General features: G+C 33.0%; 1 protein-coding gene and 1 pseudogene across 1 annotated transcript; both read left to right on the top strand.

The window, feature by feature from the left end:
* The first annotated feature begins 2241 nt into the window (after positions 1-2241).
* Positions 2242-8850, top strand: LOC140815654 (myosin-14-like; annotated as a pseudogene).
* Positions 8851-17735: 8885 nt separating this feature from the next.
* LOC140814507 (probable indole-3-pyruvate monooxygenase YUCCA7) lies at positions 17736-20551 on the top strand. Its single transcript, XM_073173521.1, has 4 exons — positions 17736-18555; positions 18889-19260; positions 19758-19956; positions 20045-20551. Exons 1-4 carry the CDS (start codon positions 17869-17871, stop codon positions 20065-20067), a joined length of 1281 nt encoding a protein of 426 aa, XP_073029622.1. The 5' UTR covers positions 17736-17868; the 3' UTR covers positions 20068-20551.
* The last annotated feature ends 247 nt before the right edge of the window (positions 20552-20798 follow it).

Raw genomic sequence — 20798 nt, 5'->3', positions numbered from 1 at the left:
TTTAATCTGTTATATGATGTTTGATTTTTATTTTATATAAAAGACTCTAATTTTATTTATTTGCTTGCTCGAATCATTTTCAATTGTATTGTGTCAAAAGTAACTCGTGAAAAGGGACCCCATATTTCAGATGTTCACGTTTTTGTATGAAAAATGGAGCCTAATTCTATTAAATATTATTTTGGAGGTGTCGACAAATTTTATATCATAGCCACAATAAAATGTGAGAGTTATCAAAAAAAAAAAAAACAATAAAATGTGAGAACTATACCAACAATATAACTTAAATTCTATAACAATCTATTTGAAAATCTGAATATTTTTGGTCGTTTGAGAAAGAAGATTCATTCTCTTCCTAAGTGACAAGTGTATCCCATGATTTTTTTTATGGATATTTATTTTTTGGAACAAGTGAAAATGACTACACAAATATTGATAAGACCATCTCACGAGTGATTCACGAAAAAACATTACATTTTATACTTAAAAATATTATTTTTCATGAATAGATCCATGAGACTGCATGCCACACGTCAGAATATCGTTGGAGGATAGCAATATTAGTATAATTAAATTTAGACCATAGACAACCATGCATGAACATGATTTTCCATTTTGCAGGAAAAAAGGAAAATATAATCTTTCTTGGAAAACGGTTGCACAAGGTTGGTTTTACAATATCAGATAAAATTGCAGGAGATCATATCTGTTGATATCACCTGTTATAATACTTAGGTGTCCATCCATTTTAAGCAAAAAATGGGAGCTGTGGTGTGATAATTATTTGCTGGTGTTTCAATTTAATATATCAGCAGAATGCTATTACATTCATTGTATTTTAATGCCTGGAAATTAAATTAAGTGACTATGCCTGCAAATTGTAAGGAGCGTCCAATGCAAACCCAAAACTAGAACAAATATTTTTTTAATCATCAAATTATGGATTGTTGGAGTATTTGGAAAGTGACAGTTTTCTGTAAACTGTTTTCAAATAGATTTTGGAAGAATTCTGGGCATTTGGGAGAGGCTGAATAATTGATTATAGTTTTTTTGTCAAATCTCCACGTGTTTATTTAACGTCACTAACAAAGTAGAAGTATTTCAATGAACTAGTATGAAATGAAATTCATCTTAATGTATGTATAAACGATTATGGTTTTGAATATTTATAATCCACTTCTATAAACAACACAAGTACACATGACTTCATTTGAAATTCATCAATCCAAACATAACCTGATAATATTTTCTTTAGTAATTTGGTAATCGATTATGGTAATATAGATGCATGAGAACATATCGGGTTACACACATATAAACAGACCGGTTTGTATCTGAAACAACCGGAGTCAGGTCCTTGGAAGATCGGTGTGCATTATACCAGATCTACTGCTAGCTTTTCTTATAGGGGTCAGGACCACCTGACTTGTTTAAGATGATTTAAATCTTAACTCATATTATCACAAAGTCGTCAAACCCATCAAAATTATTTCAATTTTTTTTTTGACATCTCTAATTAACTAATAAATTTACCAAATATTAAACAGTATTGTTAACAAATTAAACAAAATAGTTTAACGATTAAACAAAATAATTCGAGTCTGGGAAGGTGAAAATTTTAGAACTTAGAAAAGAGGAATGTTTTCCTAGCATTAAAGCCATTGAACTAAAAAATAATAATCAAGGTAGGGATAATAAGACTAATTATCCCCGAACTAATAATATCTAGGGTTCAATAGAACTCGTTGTCCTACACGTACATGTTTGGATATTAAATTTAATACTCATACTCAACCCAATATCCGGGTGGTTAATCTCGTACTCGTCCCAAAAAGATTAGGTTCAGGTTCGTGCTTGGATATTTTGTTTTTTTAATTTCGATCAACTATTTATTTGAGAAAATGATATCTTCACATGCGATTCAAATACACTTGAAAACGTTATTTCTTTAATAAATAGTTGGTATTTATTTTACAAAATTTACCGTACTTGTACCCATAACAACTAGAAAATAAGAAATTAGAGTTATTTTCCATTCCCTCTGCCTTCAGAGGTGGAGTCACGTGGTTATTTACCCTGGTTAAAGTGAGGGTGACCCAATATTTTTTTAAAAAATATATATGTAAATTTTGTATAATTTTGAAATAATATGATATTAGTCCAGTTAGATCGATTTAAAATATTAAAAAATTTATATTTTAAAATTTCAGTCCAGAGCAGAGCTATATTTTTAGCTCGCCAATGTCTGCCTTGATGTTCATGAACAAAACAGGGAATTTGGGGAGAAGTTAGTATTGATTTACTCTTGATATAAAACTATGAAATATACACAGCTTTTAATAATTTTCAGAATATTAAAAGTATCGGTAAACTGAGCTGATATATTTTCCAACGGTCAAACTTCTGTTTATTTATCAGTGTAATTTGTCTTTTTCTGTGAACCAGAAATTTTTGTTCATTGTATGGTCTTAAACCGTCGTTTGCTAATTAGTGGGCCCTCTGTGATGACACTGATTCCAGAGTCCTTGGCGAGGATACTTGGGTCGCTGCCGGTTGAAGATTGCAGCAATTGGTACTCAAATGTGCCTAGAGAGCAAGAATTGCTCGTAGAGAACTGTGCAAGCTTAAATTGGTGAGACTTATCTAATGGTATCGCCTTACAAATTGCTGCATGTCATACCCAAGTTTGTTGTGTGTTTCCAAGAATTGTTGAGAATGTGCACTTGTTAGTTAATTTTAATTAATGTGCAAATCTTACAAATGAAGAACTTGTGTTTACTGTGGCTTGGAATTGTTAATAAAAAGAGAAGCTAAATACAGAAATGTCTTATTCGGACTTAGTTTTCATTAATACTTTAAATGGATTTCTTTAGGTGTTAGACTCCTTGATTATGGTGTTATTGAGATGAAACAGTAATATCTCCTTCCTCTAATTGATTAAGCGTAGATTGTACTGTTAAAATTTTTGGAAAAATTATGAAGAAGAACCAGTCTAAATCAAAAGCAGATCTCCAGGTGTCATGAGTTTAAATTTACTCTTATTCTATTGATGAAATAGAGTTTAACATCATTACATGCTTGGTTCCATTAAAAGAACACCGCCATTGATCTTTCCAAAAATTTGAAATAGATAATGCTAAAAAGTTGTTGATACCAAACCAAAAAAATTTATTATAAACCCATTATCAAGCTCGAGTTCAAAAAACTTTGAACATAAATTTGAACTTTTTTTGAGCTAGCTCTAAATTTTAAAGTTTGATTTGTATTACATACTTTTATGGAGCATTCAAAAGTTCTAACCTGGAGATTGCAGTTGGAGAGACGGATGAGGGTAATGGTTTTGTTTTTTATTACATTTGAAATTCATATATTCTTCATGTGGAAGTTTGGTTTGGCTATTGCATCTTTTTCCTTACGTGATATGATCATGAGAGAGGAAGACGATGATCTTTTACCTCATGACCCGAGATTTTGAATCTGTTCTTGTTAGGCTGACATTGGAAGCCAAAAATCAGGAAACTGAAAAATTACAATCTGCTTTAGAGGAAATGAAATTGCATTTCTGGAAACTTAAGAATTTTATGTCAAGGAACTGGAAGTGGCAGAGATGGTGGCTGAGCCTGTCCTGTTCTACAAGATGTCCCCGTGTTTGATCATGAACTGGTTAATAAGCTAACGGTGAAAATGATAAGCTGAAGGTGAATTCATGAGATCAGGTATTATGCCCTGGTGGTATCATTTTTGCAACTTCTAGTGGGTAGTTGGATACTCTTAATTGTTTATGCAGTCTTTAGTTATTTCACTGGAAAACAAGATAGACGAAACAGAGAAAAGGTTTTAGAAAACAAGCAAGATTTGTGAGGAATGACTAAAGCAAAATTTGGAGGCAGGATTCGGTTATAGCCTGTAATGCAAAGGTTGTTATTTAGTAGCTTCTCAATTTTTTTGGCATTTATTGCCATTTTATAAAATTAATTTCTGAATGTCCCTGACCCCGGATTCATTTCCTTCACTTTTATTGACCCGACTTATGACAGCCATTGCTTAAAAATTATATAGGCTAGAAGAGAAACTTTCAGTTATAAAAATTGAAGACCATATTCTCCAACAGCAAGATTTGACAAATTCTCCAACTGGGAAAATTTCTGGACATCTGGCTCAAGAACATCTCTCTTGTTCTGTTGAATTTACTGTGGGTTGGTTCTCACCTTTATGCTTTCATTTTGCAGCCTGTGGGGAACGGTATACATGTAAGTGAACTGTACAAATAGTACCTCTTGTTCGTACATTTTGGTAGATAAGACATAATGTTACAACAACTGTCATGGTTAGAAATTAATACAGGAACCCCAAAGTCCATCACCCACCAAGAAATTTGGGAGTGAATTTGATAATAAGACGAGGAGATCCAACATCGAAAAGCAATGTGTATGTTATTGTGTTAGCTATCTTCTTTTTGTTCCTGTTTTCTCTTTTAACTGCTTCAGTACATGCTCTACTTGAAATGAGTGGGCATGCAAAGAAGCATAACCTCCAGGTTTGACAAAATCTGATGTTCTAGGTAAAGCATCTTCATCTGTGCTTCAAAAAGAAGTTTTGTAGAGCTTAGAATTAATCTGTCATGCACTTTTTAGTTCAAAACCACGGAATATGAATTTAGGTATTGACCTGCTTGAACTTGTATGTTTTCATGTCCGTAGTTGGTTTCCCGGGATATAGTTCTTGGATTCGAGTGACACCAGTTTCTTTTGCAAGCAGTTGTTTTCAAATGTTCATGTTGGTAGTCTTAGGTATTTTTGTCCTCCCTTGTCAATGATTGGTGTATCGAGTTCACGTAACGACGTTTGGACAAGTTGATTTATAATTTGTGAAATGTTTTCCCAGGAAAATGTAGCTGCTCTCTTCAGGTGCATTGCAGAAAATTTTTGGTTCATTGAAGCAAAACTAGTTGCTGCTTTTACAATTTTAAAACGTCTCATCCACTGGAAATCCTTTGAAGCTGAAAGAACTAGTGTATTTGATCGACTCATTCAGTATGTAGGTTCTGAAATAGAGGTATCCTATTCAGACATATTATTGATTTGGTATGCTGATTCTAACTGCAATCTCCACCATTGAACAGCTAATTTTTAATTGAAAATTTGAACGCTCTATAAGCATTCTGCTTTCCATTATTTTATTTTAAATTTGAGAATTTGATGAAGAAATTTAGTTGGTCTTTCAAATAAATTTTTTTGAAAGTAATTACGCAGATTGTTTTGAAGCGTAGTTTGGATATTATTATTTATGAAGAGATGGAACATAATGATTTTATGAGGAAAGCGAAACAGTACAAGGTTCGGTAGAAAAATTATAGAGAAACAGTAATCTTGTAATGGCATTGTGAATAGATGAGTTTTTCAAAGGTTTAAAATTGGAACATTTTTGTCCAGACATCAGCTGGGTTTTGAATCAAAACTGAGTCTGAGTGGTATTAAACGATCTCGTTCCTGTGTCCTGCTAAAATGTCTCAACAGTGTCCTGCTCCACCAATTGATTCAAATGCCTTGTTATTGTGGATCGAAGTAGGACAACATCATTTTGTTTTACTGCTGAACTAGTGAATATTGGTTATTTTATATCTTGATTCAGGACCAGGCAAACAATGATCATATGGCTTACTTACTTTCCAACACATCTACACAACTTTTTTTACTCCAGCAAACAATAAAAGCTACAAGTTCGACTCCAAGAAAATCACCTCAGCCTACGTCATTTTTCGGAAGGATGGCCCAGGTATAAAGATCTTCAGCATTATCATTGAATATCCCTTTCCAGAAAAAATGTTGGAGAAAGATATCTGCTCTTAAAATTTTTCTTACCAAAATATGGTTACGCACCAAAAGGCTAGCAGAGATGGTTTGGTAACATTTCAGTGTTTTCGGTCGTCTACTTCTGCCAACCTTTCAATAGGTGGACTTGATGGGGTGTCCCAAGTTGAGGCCAAGTATCCAGCCTTGCTTTTAAAGCAGCAGTTGACTGCTTATGTGGAAAAGATCTATGGAATCATTCGAGACTATATTATGAATGAATTGGCTTCTCTAGTTTCTTTGTGCATCCGGGTTGAAGCATCTTCTTCTGTTTGGGAAACAATTTCGTATGAATTGTTTACCCACGGGGATTACTTTCTGCAGATTTTCACGCCCTTGCTTGTGGAACATGGGTGAGATGTTTTATTTTAGCCACCTTTGTCATTCACGTGAATATGTAACTTCTCCTGTCGTATTATCCGAAGTTTTGGATAATAAAATTTGTTTTAAAATGCTGATCGAATAAGTGACGGTTAATATTACCGCGTGAAATCGGACAATAACATTGCTGCCCAGGAGCTTTTACTTGTATTTTTATTTTTTGTTAAACCTCCTTCCATGTATAGATAACTATCTCTTGTCCACGGGAGAGTGAAAACATGTTCATCTTTACGACAGACTTGCTTCTTGTCTTTGAGAAAAATAGAAATCAATTTGAAAATGCTGTTTGGATTAGAAATTGAGTCATTTTCCGAAAACTATCAAGAATATTCCTCTAGGATCATTTGCTCATTTCTTTTTTTTCATGACCTCTGTCTGCTTGACAAGAATTTTTATTTGGTACAATTTCTCTTTGCGTGTGCTGATGACTGGTTTTCCGAATTTCAATGTAACACATTCAGACATCCATAACATCGAGAGGAAACTCTTTTCGATCTTCTAATCGATCATTCAACAGCAGTTCTTGAATAAGTCATCGGCAAAGCGTCATTGAGAGCCTAAATAGTCTTTTGAGTATGCTGAAAGAGAACTTTGTAAGTAGACATGACTTTAAATTGTTGTGAGATGTCTGCTCTTTATCTTATGGAATTTGTTGTTTCAGGTTGCTCCAGTACTTGCCCAGAAAATCTTCTCCCAAATTTTTTCTTCTATAAATGTGCAGCTTTTTAATAGGTAGTTCTTATTCATTTCCTGATAGCGTTCTGTTGTTATATGCCACTGGATTTACTCATGTTGATTTCTTCACTTGTTTCTGCAGCCTTCTCCTCCGCAGGGAGTGCTTCTCATTTAGCAATGGGGAATATATAAAAGCAGGCTTAGCTGAGCTAGAACTATAGCGTGGGCATGCACAAGGAGAGGTAAGACAAGACTTTCGACTGTTTGACTGGTATAGTTAGGCCTTACTTTCATTGCTGACTAGTTCAAGTCACATGGTATTATCTCCTTATATGACATGCCTGATAGTGTATACTGGGACCATTTATGCTTTTGAATCAAATGAAGTCTGCAAGGGATTCTCATGGATTAACGTATACCACATGAGACCCTGTGATCCAATGTTAAATATTTCATATGGTTCATATCACTGTGTATCTTCAAATACCAGGATAAAAGTTTCATTGCTAGACTTTCTTTCTGGAAGTCCCTTGAATATTTATGAATTCATCTTTAGATTGCATAATTAGGCCTCATGTTACAGTATGCAGGCTCATCACGAGATGAATTAAAACATGTACAGCAGGCTGTAGGATTTCTGGTACGATCTCTTGTCCTTTGGCTGTTAACTTTAACTCTTCTTTGAATGACCTAACATTGTTGCAATATCTTCACTTACTGAAAAATGTTTTCTAAGAATAGTTGGCTGTTGGACTAAACATCTAAATTCATGCTCAGGTCATGCACCAGAAATCTAGATTAACTTGTGACGATGTCACAACTGATCTCAGCCCTGTGAGTCTGTCTCGATGTTTGGGTTCCTTTTTCTTTCATCGTCTTTATTTTGGATCTATTATCAGTCTCTGTTGTTTGTCTTCATTTATATTTTTCCCTTGTCATGCTTCCCTTCTGTATTTTGTAAATGAGAATCTACATTCGCATGAGAAGTTTATTTATTCGTCATCTTCTTTTTACAGGTACTAAGCATCAAACAGCTTTATAGAATCTGTAGGCTTTATTTGGATGAAAACTATAACACACGTAGTGTATCTCCAGATGTAAGTTTCATCCACCTTATTCTTCTTTAGTTTTTAATTTTTTTTCATATATCTAAACGTAGTTGACCATGATTTAAATATTGATTACTCTGATCACTTCGACAAGTGTATTTCCCGCTTTGCATTGATTCTCACAGGTAATTTCCAGTATGAAGATACAAATGACAGAGGAGTCCAATGAAGCTGATATCAACTCCTCCTTGTAGGATGACAATTCAAGGTAACTAGGAAAGCTTTGTTAAAAACATAAAAAAAAAAATGCCTGAATTAATTAAATTTCTTTGTTTTTGCAGCATCCCCTTCTCAGTTGATGATATTAGCACTTGTCTCCAAGATTCAAATTTCAGAGGCGCAAAGCCTGCTGCGGAACTTCTAGGAAATCCAGCCTTTGAATTTTTGCAATAATAAAGGCTATGACTTCTGAGCCTTCAAATGCTCATACATACTTAGACTTGGCAAATGTTCATCTCCAGTTAATATAAAGTATATCCACCAAAAATTTTTTTATAGAGTTTTTCTCCTCGTCTAGTATCCTCATAGCCGCCCCAAATGTATTTTACATATAATAATGAGTTCCTAGGTTTAATCGTGTGGATGGACGGGGTGCTTGGTTTTATGCAAATAGTCGAGTCTTCTTCCCTATCATTAGGATCATTACATCAAGGTGTTTTTATGCACAACCATGGAAAGATAGATTCTTAGGGAGCAGCTGTTGAAGACTTGTATTAACGTAAAAACATGTTTTTATAAGTGCTGGAAAATTAGCTGTGAATTCCTCAGTTTACTCATAGGTGCATCTGCATGGGTCCTGAAAGCTTGCATTAAAGTTGTGTTTTTCTTACTTTCCATGCCAGAGAAGAAATGGAGTAACTCATCACACAAAATCCATGATTTACGCCGAAATATATGAAGAATCAGCCGGGTGTCTCATCTCTTTTCGGAGGCAAGGGGGTAACCAGGAGTTAAGAATCGAGTGGGGAAAGTCGAGATAATACTTTTAGGTGTGCAAAATATAATAGTTTTATTATTTCAAATTTTTTTACTAAAAGATGGAAAAATATTATAGGCAAAACACACACCCCCTTGAACAATTTTCTGCCATGGGGTGGAATTTATAATCGTTCCAATGCGTTATATTGAAAATTAATTAAAATTTAAAGACGGAGCTTTGAATGTGATCACAAGAAATTAATAAGAGGGTGTGAGTAAATGTGTGCTTGAATTGAAATTGGGGGTGATTTCATCCTTCTAGCTTATGAACCCTAAAAACGTCTTGGAGCTTGAATCTTTGGGAGTTTTCTTGAAAACAAAAAAATATGAAATCTCAATTGGGACTCAAAGAATAAGAGATTTATTTCATTAATAATGATACCCCATGGATGAGCTCATTAAGGTCAAGCCCAAACTCTCTGGCTCATCTCCAACCAAGATAGAAGGTTCATCACATGCCCATGTATTCTCCTATAAATACGAGGTTTGGGTGTCTAATTCATTTATTCAATATATTATTTTTCAGCAGCAACTTTAGCTCTGACTTGAGCGTCGGAGGCGCTATGCCGAGACACACTCCCGGCCTCTTCTAACTGTCTTAATGTGTGCTTTATTATTAGGTGGTCTCAATTTCAATGGGATGAGACAGACCAATCAAGAAATTACAATATACTATATAATTTTCTGATTTCTATCTTTATCAACATTTATCAAATGCAGAATTTTTTTGTTATAATAATATTTACACGATTTAATTATATGTTTTTTTAGGAAATGAAAGAGATGTGCGGTTTTTACTAGTATCATACAATATAACTAACAAGAGTATCCTATCGCGGTTGGCGTTGTTCCTTTAATGTATATGGTGCATATATATAACGATGAAATGTCAGTTGTAGTAGGGAAGATTAAATTTCGGTTTTGTATGTTTTTCAATTTTTGTCAATTTATGATCTCAGTCCACTAATTTTCACCTTTTTATTCACTTTTGGTCCATTCTCCGGAGTAGTGCTAACGAAACATCAGACACATAAGTAATATGCATCGTTACGTCAACAATTTTCAGTGATATTCTGTCATTTTTCATTGTCACTTTAAAAATCCGATAAAAAAAAAACTAAAAATGCAAAGAAAAAAAACTAGTTACCTAAAATAGTATAATGACCGATAACGAAAAATTTAAAAAGAAATATGTTAGTTATATATGACAAAAAATGTAATTTTCTCAGTTGTGTGAAGCGATTAAAACACTCATATAAAACAAATATACAAGGCCATATGGCTCTTGTATTTTAGTGAACACAATATAATTTAATTTAGACAAAAACTTGTGTGAGACGGTCTCACTAATCGTATTTTGTGATACGGATCTCTTATTTGAGTCATCCATGAAAAAATATTACTTTTTATTGTGAATATCGTAGGGTTGATCCGTCTCATAGATAAAGATTCGTGAGACCGTCTCACAAGAGACATAATCATTTATTTAATACAACAAACATCCAATTTTTTTTCCATTTATGTCCTTATAGCCAAATATATTAGTAATAAGTTGTAGCTGATCAATAGATAATAATTCATATTAGACTGAAAGGATCATGCTAAGGACCTACCCAATTATGTGAATGGATTTTTTTTTTTTTTTTGTAACTATATATCGTAGCTAGATCTCTAATTCTGATCCATGTGATATTTATAATTGTAATATTTGATTATAAGTTGAATTGGAATTTTTTTTATATACAGTAGATTGAATTGATCGTGGAACTATATATATGTATAATATTAAATATTTAGAATTTTAAATGGTGAAACTTATTTTTAAAAATATATATATAATTCGAGGATTTTCATACGTAAATGCGACAATATCGCTCCACGTTTAGACGCGATGAGTGTGCATGTCTATGTCTATAAATTAATTAATTTAGGTCATTAAAAAGATTGAATTGATTGAAGTTGTTGATCAAAATAAACAAATTATTAGGTAAAACAAAATGGTGGGAAATTATATATTTTAAAGGATCGATTTATATATGGGACCCTAAGCTAATCAAAATTCGGCTCCATGCCAATCATTTTTATTAGTATAATATGTGAAGAATCTCTTAAAAAAATTGCTTTTATGCATGGAAATTTGATTGATTGTACTTTTTATATATAAAAAAATGAGAATATTATTAAGTTATATCCAGAATAATTAAATTGGAAACGAAAGTAGGAGAAGATGTGGCTTATCCCACCCGATCAGTCATAGAAATAGCTTAATGTGCTACTAGCTAGAGCATGTGAATACAATCTGATTTACTGATGGAAACGCCAAAACAAAACGACAAGATTATATATTTCTAGTTAGGATTTTACAATCTTCTGTACAAGAAGTCATAAACACGAAGAATCCATTTCGGAATTGTTTAGTGTCACATGCATAAACGTCGCATTTGTGACACATCAGCACTACGTTGAAAAAAACTAAAATCGAGGGAAAAAACAAAGATAAGGACTAATACTGATTACTGAAATACGACAACGTAAAAAATTAAAATCACAAAATTAAAATCACAGATAGACAAATAAACAAACCAAATACACATTTTTCTATAAACATGTATATTTATATAAATATATAAGTATGTTAGTGCGCACAAAAATTTTATAGGTTTGGCAAAAATTTGTGTGAGACGGTCTCATGAGTTGTATTTTGTGAGACATATATCTTATTTAGGTCATCCATGAAAAAATATTAATTTTTATGCTAAGAGTAATATTTTTTATTGTGAATATCAGTATGGTTGACTCGTATCATAGATAAAGATTCGTGAAGCCGTCTCACAAGAGACTTACTCGATAGATTTTCCTCTTTGATAAAGAAGATGCACATAGCCTGCGTAACTGTTGATTTGTAGTGAATTGATAATTAGGTAATTATATATATATATGGTTGGCTGTGTTCTCAGATCCAAATTCATTATATTGGATGAAAATCCGAATTTGTATGAAAAGAAGAGATTCAGCTAATTAACCAGCTAACCTAGCTAGCTGATGCACATGTACCATGCTTAATTAATCATTAATTCGTTATTTCAATTTAAGTAAGGCACTATTTGATTATAATTGACTTATAAATCTATTGTCTTAAAAAAATTTTGAAACCGAAGTAAATCAAATCTATAATTTTGAATATGTATGAAACTTAAGTATATGATTTGCGTTTGTATATGACAAGTATTCGATCTTATAATCTTCTGCTATTTTATACGACGATTCCTCCTTAACTCCCCCTACCATTGCGTGCGTGATTTTCTTAATCGTCTTGATTAGGCGAGATAGATGTAGTTCATAAATTAAAATTCTTGCATGTTATCCAAAAGGGTTTGGTAAGAAATCAAGCAACCGAAAGCTTCCACACTCGATAATAAACAAACGAATGTGGAGTCCCTTTCTATAGTTTTATTACATGAGGCTGCTACAAAAATTATATACGTACGAACAACGGTTGGCACTTGGCTGTCAAAGAATTGGGACCAAATAATATAATTTTAGCAATATTGTCAACGTGAAATTTGTAAGTAGGTGTTAGATAGTACAAAATTAAATGAGTTTAATATTTATGGCTAACTCGTGTATGTGTGTGTGTGAGCATATATATATAGATAGATACATACATATCTGTGTGTGTCACTCACGGAAAATTTAAGGTCTGATTCCAGTAAGTGCTACTAATCCAGACGCGGGTTTCAAAATTGTCCGAGCCTGAAATCATGAATAAGACCGTTAGAAGAGGGTCAGGAGGGTGTCCTGGCGTAACCCCTCCGACGCTCAAGTCAGAGACTGATAATATAAGTGAGAGCAGCTAAGTGTGCTGCTGAAAAATAATATATTGAATGAATCGATTAAATACTCAAACATGTTATTTATAGGAGAATACATGAGTATCTGTCTTCCATTTGGGCAATGGATGCACCAGGGGTGACGGGCCCATCCATGAGATATCATAATGTAGGTATACGTGTGTGTGTGTATACACAAAATTTTCAGCCCATGCAAATTTAATGTAGGGGGACGATTAGATATCACAGTATTTATGTGTGCTTTATTATTAGGTGGTCTCAATTTCAATCATATGTAATTTATTATATGAAATTTAATTTGTATATTTGGTGTGAGAGAAGCCTAGAGGAAATATATGGTGTGGACTGTGGATGAGGAAACCAATTTCGGAATTCCACAAATATCACTCACTGTTTTTTTTTCATACACAAGTTCATCCAAAACTCAAAAAGGAAAAAAAAAAACTGATTAAAGAGTTCAACTACATATTAATATAATTCATAAAGGAAAAAAGACATATGAACTCACTAAATCAGTAACCACAGTTACTAAAACAAATAAATATATAACAAAATCTGCGTTACTAAAACGAAAATATGTACAATATAAGAACGTAATACGTGTGTATTGGGGCATATATTTAATAATATTTTTAATATATTGTACACTCATTGTGCATATTTATGTGAGCACCGATGATGAGTTTGGATGTGATGAAACAAGAAAAATTGTGCATCCAATAAGTGAATGTGACATTATCGATGTTCACATAAATATATTGATATATTGAAATGATAAAATCTACCAAGAACAATCATGTAAACACCGACTAGGTGGCGTGTTCATCTATTGTTTATGCAAAATGGCATCCCACCGATGCTTGCATAGATGTCCATGATAGGTGTTCCCATATATATATATATATATATATATATATATATATATATATGGCAAATGCATGCTTGAGTATGGTTCAAAATAGTGAGTAGTGAGAAGCAGGCTACGATGGCAGGTGCAATTTGCAGTCCCTATTACCTAAATCACGTGGACGCCTCACTGGGCACCATTGTCTCGTGCCCACTCATAGATTGTGATATAAACTTTGCTTTTATTATTCTTCTTGTGGCCGACTTCCCAATTATCTATATGTCAAATGTAACATTATTTTGTGAAGAAATAATGGAGTCTCGATTATTATACTTAAATTAGAGTGTGCATAACAAAATAAAATAAAAATATATAATAATGATTATCTTTATTTGATATTGACGAAAAGAATTTAAAATTTTCCTTTTCGAATTTGAGAGGGATCCGACAAATACAAAATCTATTGATAAACTGCATTTGGTCGATGATTTGCGATTTCATAGACATGACTCTCACACTACATTCAAATGTGCGATTTTAATGTGATTATGTTAAGATTGAAACTTGGACCTAACTCATCCCCAAAAGCTAGCTCTAGGGGGGAGGATTGTCCAAGCCAATATATGTCACTTAAAAGTTATTTATCCAACCGATGTGGGACAATTAACACACCCCTCTAACGCCCAAGAATGAACATCTGGAGCGTGGAGTTTACAAATGAGCCAATTATGGGCAGAACGGGTGACCTAATTATAAGCAGTCCAACACATAACGGTGAAACCTGGGCTCTGATACCATGTTAAGATTGGAACTTGGACCTAACTCAACCCCAAAAAAGGTTGAGTTCTTAACCGATTATATAGAGTCCGTGTATTTTTATACATCTTATATGTCCAAATCAATTTTGACAGAGAGTCTTACATAATTAGTAGGCAGGCCATTAGGTCAAGCAGTCAACTCTTGGTGTTCCCATCATTTGCTTGATTTAAGCACAATACTAAATCCTTCCCCAAAAAACAAATATCTTGGGTATCTTTGGGATTTATCCGGCATTTCCAAAATTATATATTTTTCAAATATTGTTTTTTTGTTAAAAGGAAAATGAGGTATTATATATGACCAAAAACTTGTGTGTGACAGTCTCACGAGTCGTATTTGTGAGACATATATCTTATTTGAGTTATCCATGAAAAAATATTATTTTTTATGCTAAGAGTATTACTTTTTATTGTAAATATGGGTAAGGTTGACCCGTCTCATATATTATGATCTGTAAGACGGTCTCACATGAGACCTACTCATATATATATGGTTGTTGCTTACAATTTTATGTAAAAAAACATGATTTTTATTTCATTCAACAAATCGTTCAAATTTATTTATGATAATTGATTTTATATTTATAATTATCAGTTTTGAACATGTAAAATAAATTCTTGAAAAATAAAATAAAAATCATAGTAATATTGTTTTGTGTTGTAGATTTTTAAACAAAATTGCTTTCATATAATGCAAACAAGCATGCCTATTCTAGGAACAACATCACGAAAACATCGGTTTCACATAATTCATGGCCATGGGGTTGATATTAATTAATATTGATTTGATTGAAAATAATAGGTTTGTTATAATTATTGTTCATAAAATTTGACTTTGGATGAGGGAAATACTTTCATGCTCCAACGGTGGTATATCAGCCTCAAATTATATATACTATTTAATAATCACGAGCATGAAGGGTAAATTTTTAATTACATTTTAGTAAAATTAAATTACTGAATCTCACAAGTGTGAGCTGGTGGCCGCCTTTATGCTCCCTCTAACCAAATAATATTTGAATTTTTATTTGATTAATGATGTTATTTGCGCTCTACATGTTGGATCGAACTATTACCGGTTTACCAAAAGTCATAAATATTTGTAACATTTCAAATCAAATCTTTTAAATCATATCATATCACGTTTCAATCGCTCTCATAACATAAACAATTATTTTTTCTCAACAATCATCATCTCACTAATTACACTTACTGTCATCAATGAATATTGACTATGTGATATTAACTCTGATATCAATTGCAAGATCGAGCGCTTATTTTCTTTTGCCAATAAACTATGTATATCTATATAATAACAATGCAACTCTAATTTTTAAACATTATAACTTAAACGTCAAATTTTGATCGTCCTCTAATATGGATAATTGTTGCTTCCAAAATTAATATGCGACACCGTGGATTAATCAATAATGAAATGCGTGCAAGTCATATGACCAAAAAATATAATGTATTCTCAAACAATATCACATCCCGAACTCGAGATTTTACATTTTGATAAAAGAGTATTTGGATTTTGTATATAATGGATCACTTATAAATTCACACAAATTACTAAACTGAATTAATATGTGCAGATTGGATTGAACAAAACTCATCCTAATTCCTAATGCTAGTATATCATTTTAGATTTTAGATGGTCAAATGGTCTAATTAGAGGCCGTTTCTTATCATTTCAGATTTTACTTATATGAGTAAAGAAAGATATGGCAATGATAGTTCAGACAAAATATTTAGCCAAGTCAAACTTGCAATAGGATTGTCCGATTTAGGGTCCAAAATCATGGACTCATAAATGCTGGTGATATGATAAGATTTATGTATTGATATATTCTAATTGTGTATGAATTAGAAAAATCATTTTGGTACAATCAAGATTTGTTACTAAAAATATCTATTCTCAATTATTTATTAATAATTATAAATAATTATCTTATATATATATATATATATATATATATATATATATATATATATATATATCATCCTTAATTATTAATTTAATATAACATAACATAAACATCGATATGAATTTGTAGAACGTCCTGAATCGTTCCATTAGAACAGAAAATTTCATTCTAACGCTTTTTTTCCAAACAAATATAGTTTTCACTTAGGGGTCTCTAAAAATATTAATAAAAAACCAAATTGATTTATTAATTAATTTGAAATATCCCTTATGAGTCCTTGTGATAATATGACAATTATTTTTGTAAAAAAATATATCCTTGTGATATTTTTTCAAAGTTTTCCCTCAACCATACGTATGTCTATCTACACATACATATTCAACAAAAATTTATACAATCCCATATACAGATTTTTGAGTTAGTGGAGTATATGAGAGCTTAACTAGGGTAACAGATTCGATTGCTCAAACCAATATTTTTTTCTGGTAATTCTATCTCATAGAAGTTTGTTAGTGCAGTTTATCCAACTAGTATTGCGACTATGAGTTCTATTATCATTTTAAAAACATATATAATCATCAAATTTCCATTATCAACTTGCATACTTGATCATCAATACTCGTGCTTACAAAAGAAAATTCTAAGTTTGATAACTTTTTGATTGTATTGCTTTAAGTTTATTTGTACACACACATTTAAACTACATAAAAAACATTATAAGTGATCATAACAGGATAACTCGAAAATCTTCAACATCATATGTTACCTAAAAATCATATTTCGATAGCTCTACATACGATAATTAATGCTCCCAACAATTTTTCTTCATCAATCAAATCACTTTACAGTTCATGAAAATCGAACACAATCTTGTATCTGATTCAGAAGTTTATACAATACTTGTCATTTTCCTAAAAACTATAGCTAATAGTACTGATGTATTTCAAATCTTGTAAATCGTACGACACTCTAAATGCGACTGCTCTTAATTATTGGCCCCAAATATATTGAGTAATAAATATATAATACCATCCATCAACTATTAAACGTTGTTAGTAATTAAAGTCGTAATTTGTGGTGGTCGCTTGACCATTTTGCGAAATTAATTAACGAGTCAACAAATTCTCCGATACTTTGAGACACGTAGGAAGTGAATAATTGATGAGAAATTAATAATCCGAAAACGACACGATTTTTCAAATCCTAATTACGAAGCTTCTTTTAAGAGCACAATATATCTTTATTTAAACCTCTCCATACCTGTAATCCCCCCTCCACATATTCCTTCAAACTAAACTTTCACTGCTTTTATTCCCTCTTCTGTCCCCTTCGCCATTCAAACATTCCACATTCGCAACAGATCTCCCTAGCTCACTCAAGATTAAATTATTTTTGTAAGTTCGGATCATTTCAAGAACATACAACGATCTTGATGAACCATTGTGATCATAGTGTGCTGCCAAATATGGCTCGAAGATTGGATCAAGACGACTATTTTTCGGGCCGTTGCATACTCGTGAACGGCCCGGTAATTGTCGGCGCAGGCCCCTCAGGTTTAGCGGTCTGCGCCTGCCTTAGAAAACAAGAAGTTCCCTTTGTAGTTCTTGAAAAAGATAACTGCATTGCCTCGTTGTGGCAGAACCGGACGTATGATCGTCTGAAACTTCACCTTCCAAAGCAGTTCTGCGAGCTTCCCTTCATCCCTTTCCCTCAGAACCTGCCGCAATACCCCACGAAAAATCAGTTCATCGGATACCTTGAATCGTATGCCAAGCATTTTAAGATTGATCCAAGATTCAATGAATCGGTCCAGTCCGCTAGGTACGATGAAACGTGTGGCATGTGGCGTGTGAAGACGGTGAAGATGAATGAATCGACTGTGGAGTACATATGCAGGTGGCTTGTGGTGGCTTCTGGGGAGAATGCGGAGAAAGTTGTGCCGGAGTTCGAAGGATTCGAGGAGTTCCAAGGGAATGTAACCCACGCTTGTGATTACAGAACGGGGGAAGTTTATAGTGGAAAGCGTGTTTTGGTTGTTGGCTGCGGCAATTCTGGGATGGAAATTTGCCTCGATCTTTGCCATCATAATGCGATTCCATCCATGGTGGTTCGCAGTCCTGTGAGTAATTTTTTCCTTACGGAAAAGCTTTGTTTGTAACCATTATTTACATGAAAAATTATCCCAAAATTCGAATATAACAAAAATATAAATATATTTATGTTCTTTAATTGATCTATTTGTAGCATAATTTCTCCATATACATGTTTAAAAGTTTGTAAACATGCTTCATAAAACGAGAAAGAAAAATAAATTTATGTTTTTAATTATTTTATACACTATGAAATTAAATGATTCAGTGGATTTAATTAAAATGAGATATGGCAGAATATCTGAAAATCATTTAAATAGGACTTTCTTTTTTGTTTCTTGACTGAATATATATATATATAGGTCCATGTGTTGCCAAGGGAAATCTTGGGAAAATCAACATTTGAGTTGGCAGTGACATTATCAAAATGGATGCCACTTTGGATTGTGGATAAAATACTGCTGTCAGCAGCAACACTGATTCTTGGGAACACACAAAAGTATGGCTTAAACAGGCCAGCTTTGGGTCCTTTGCAGCTCAAAAACAGTGAAGGCAAAACACCAGTTCTGGATACAGGCACACTTTCAAGAATTAAATCTGGTGATATCAAAATAGTTCCTGGAATCAACAAGTTTTTGCATGGAGGAGTTGAACTTGTCGATGGGGAAGTTCTCGAAATCGACTCGGTTATTTTCGCCACGGGATACACTAGCAATGTTCTATCATGGTTAAAGGTGAGGATCTTGTTGCTCATATATGTCACAAGTATGTGTGATGCCTATACATATATATACATGAATATGCAAGTATCTGTATGTATAGGTTTGTAAAATTTAGTTTGGTTCAAAGTGACAGCAGAGAAAGTTTCGTCCTAGATTCTAATATTTCGAATCTTGTCACAAGTCGGATTGTATTGTACATATCTATTTTATGCTAACAAACATGATCTTATAATTATTGGTAACAGATTTGCAGAGATTTTAGGACCCTTCCATTCGAAGAATGATTGATTTTAATTTCCAATATGATAATTAAATAAATGGACACATTTGTTTTGAAAAAACTACCTGCTGTTAACGTCAGCAAAATCAAGAAATCGTGAAAAACTACTTGTTTTCATTTACTCATTCTTTTTTTTAACCCTTTTTCATATTTGTATATTTCTTCTAATTCATATAAATTTATTTACAAGGTAACATTCTTCACCTAATTTTCTTGGTGTATTTCGTAGGAAAATGAATTATTTTCTCGGGACGGATTTCCAAATGCATGGAAAGGAAAATCCGGACTCTACGCCGTTGGCTTCGCTAGAAAAGGTATATCCGGTGCGACGCTAGATGCGATCAAAGTTGCACAAGATGTCAACAAAATGTGGAGGAAAGAAACAAATCAAAAAAACCATTCGATCGGGGTCTGCTGCCATCAAAGATGTTAGTAGAGTTTAGTATAAATTAGTTGTTGAATATTTTTTTTAGCAAAGTTTGTATCTTAAGTTTTTTTTTCCTTTCTTGATTGTAGTTTCAACTGGCAGTGGGTATTGATAGATCAATCGAGTTGGCTGTATGTAAGAAGGAAAGAAATTAAATTAAATCAAATACTAGAAGTTCCCGAAGCTTTTGGCATAATTTTCAGACAGAAAAAAGGTTGGGGTATCATGCAAAAGTAAAATTCCATTATTATTTTTTTGAAAGGAAAACCGCACAAAAAGAAAGGCAAGTGGTGAACTGATGAAGCATGTCGATCGATCTTCAGATTGTTAGATGGAACGCGCGAGTCCCTTTCTCTCGATCGTTGTCTCGTTTCGGTCCAGCCCTTTGTTTATTACTGCAAGAAACTGATAGGATATTAAACTGACCAGAAAATTGGTCCATATAGGGACCCATTAAATATAGTGGACCATATCTTCCCTTGCATCCATACTCTCTATTCAATGTGACGCTGACTATTCACTGCATTTGTTAAGGTAGTACACGTAAAATCCCCACAGGCTTAGACTCGAGTGAAACAGGAATTTATTTACAGATTATTTCAGAGTGAATTGGTCTTTTATTTGGCAAGAATATCAATTTATAAACTAGTTCTGCCATGACTATTCACTGCATTTTATAAATTAGGCTTAGACTCGAGAGATTTGCCCCCGTCACATTTATGGCTATTGGACGGACAAAAAGTATGAAATCTTGGAGAGAGTTCTGCCATTACAGTGGAAAAGATCTCGTGGTACTAAAAAAACCAATATTTTTTAGTGTTTTGAATTAAGAGTTGAAATCTT

This window comes from Primulina eburnea, chromosome 15 (assembly GCF_022965805.1).
Source record: "Primulina eburnea isolate SZY01 chromosome 15, ASM2296580v1, whole genome shotgun sequence".
NCBI lineage: Eukaryota > Viridiplantae > Streptophyta > Magnoliopsida > Lamiales > Gesneriaceae > Primulina > Primulina eburnea.
This window is presented reverse-complemented; position numbering and strand designations above follow the sequence as displayed.

Excerpts from the sequence above, each read along its gene's own strand:
- LOC140814507 (XM_073173521.1), top strand. The coding sequence starts at position 17,869 with ATGAACCATTGTGATCATAGTGTGCTGCCAAATATGGCTCGAAGATTG. Across the intron at positions 19,261-19,757 it reads ATGTTCTATCATGGTTAAAG|GAAAATGAATTATTTTCTCG; the intron begins GTGAGGATCTTG and ends TGTATTTCGTAG. Across the intron at positions 19,957-20,044 it reads GGTCTGCTGCCATCAAAGAT|TTTCAACTGGCAGTGGGTAT; the intron begins GTTAGTAGAGTT and ends TCTTGATTGTAG.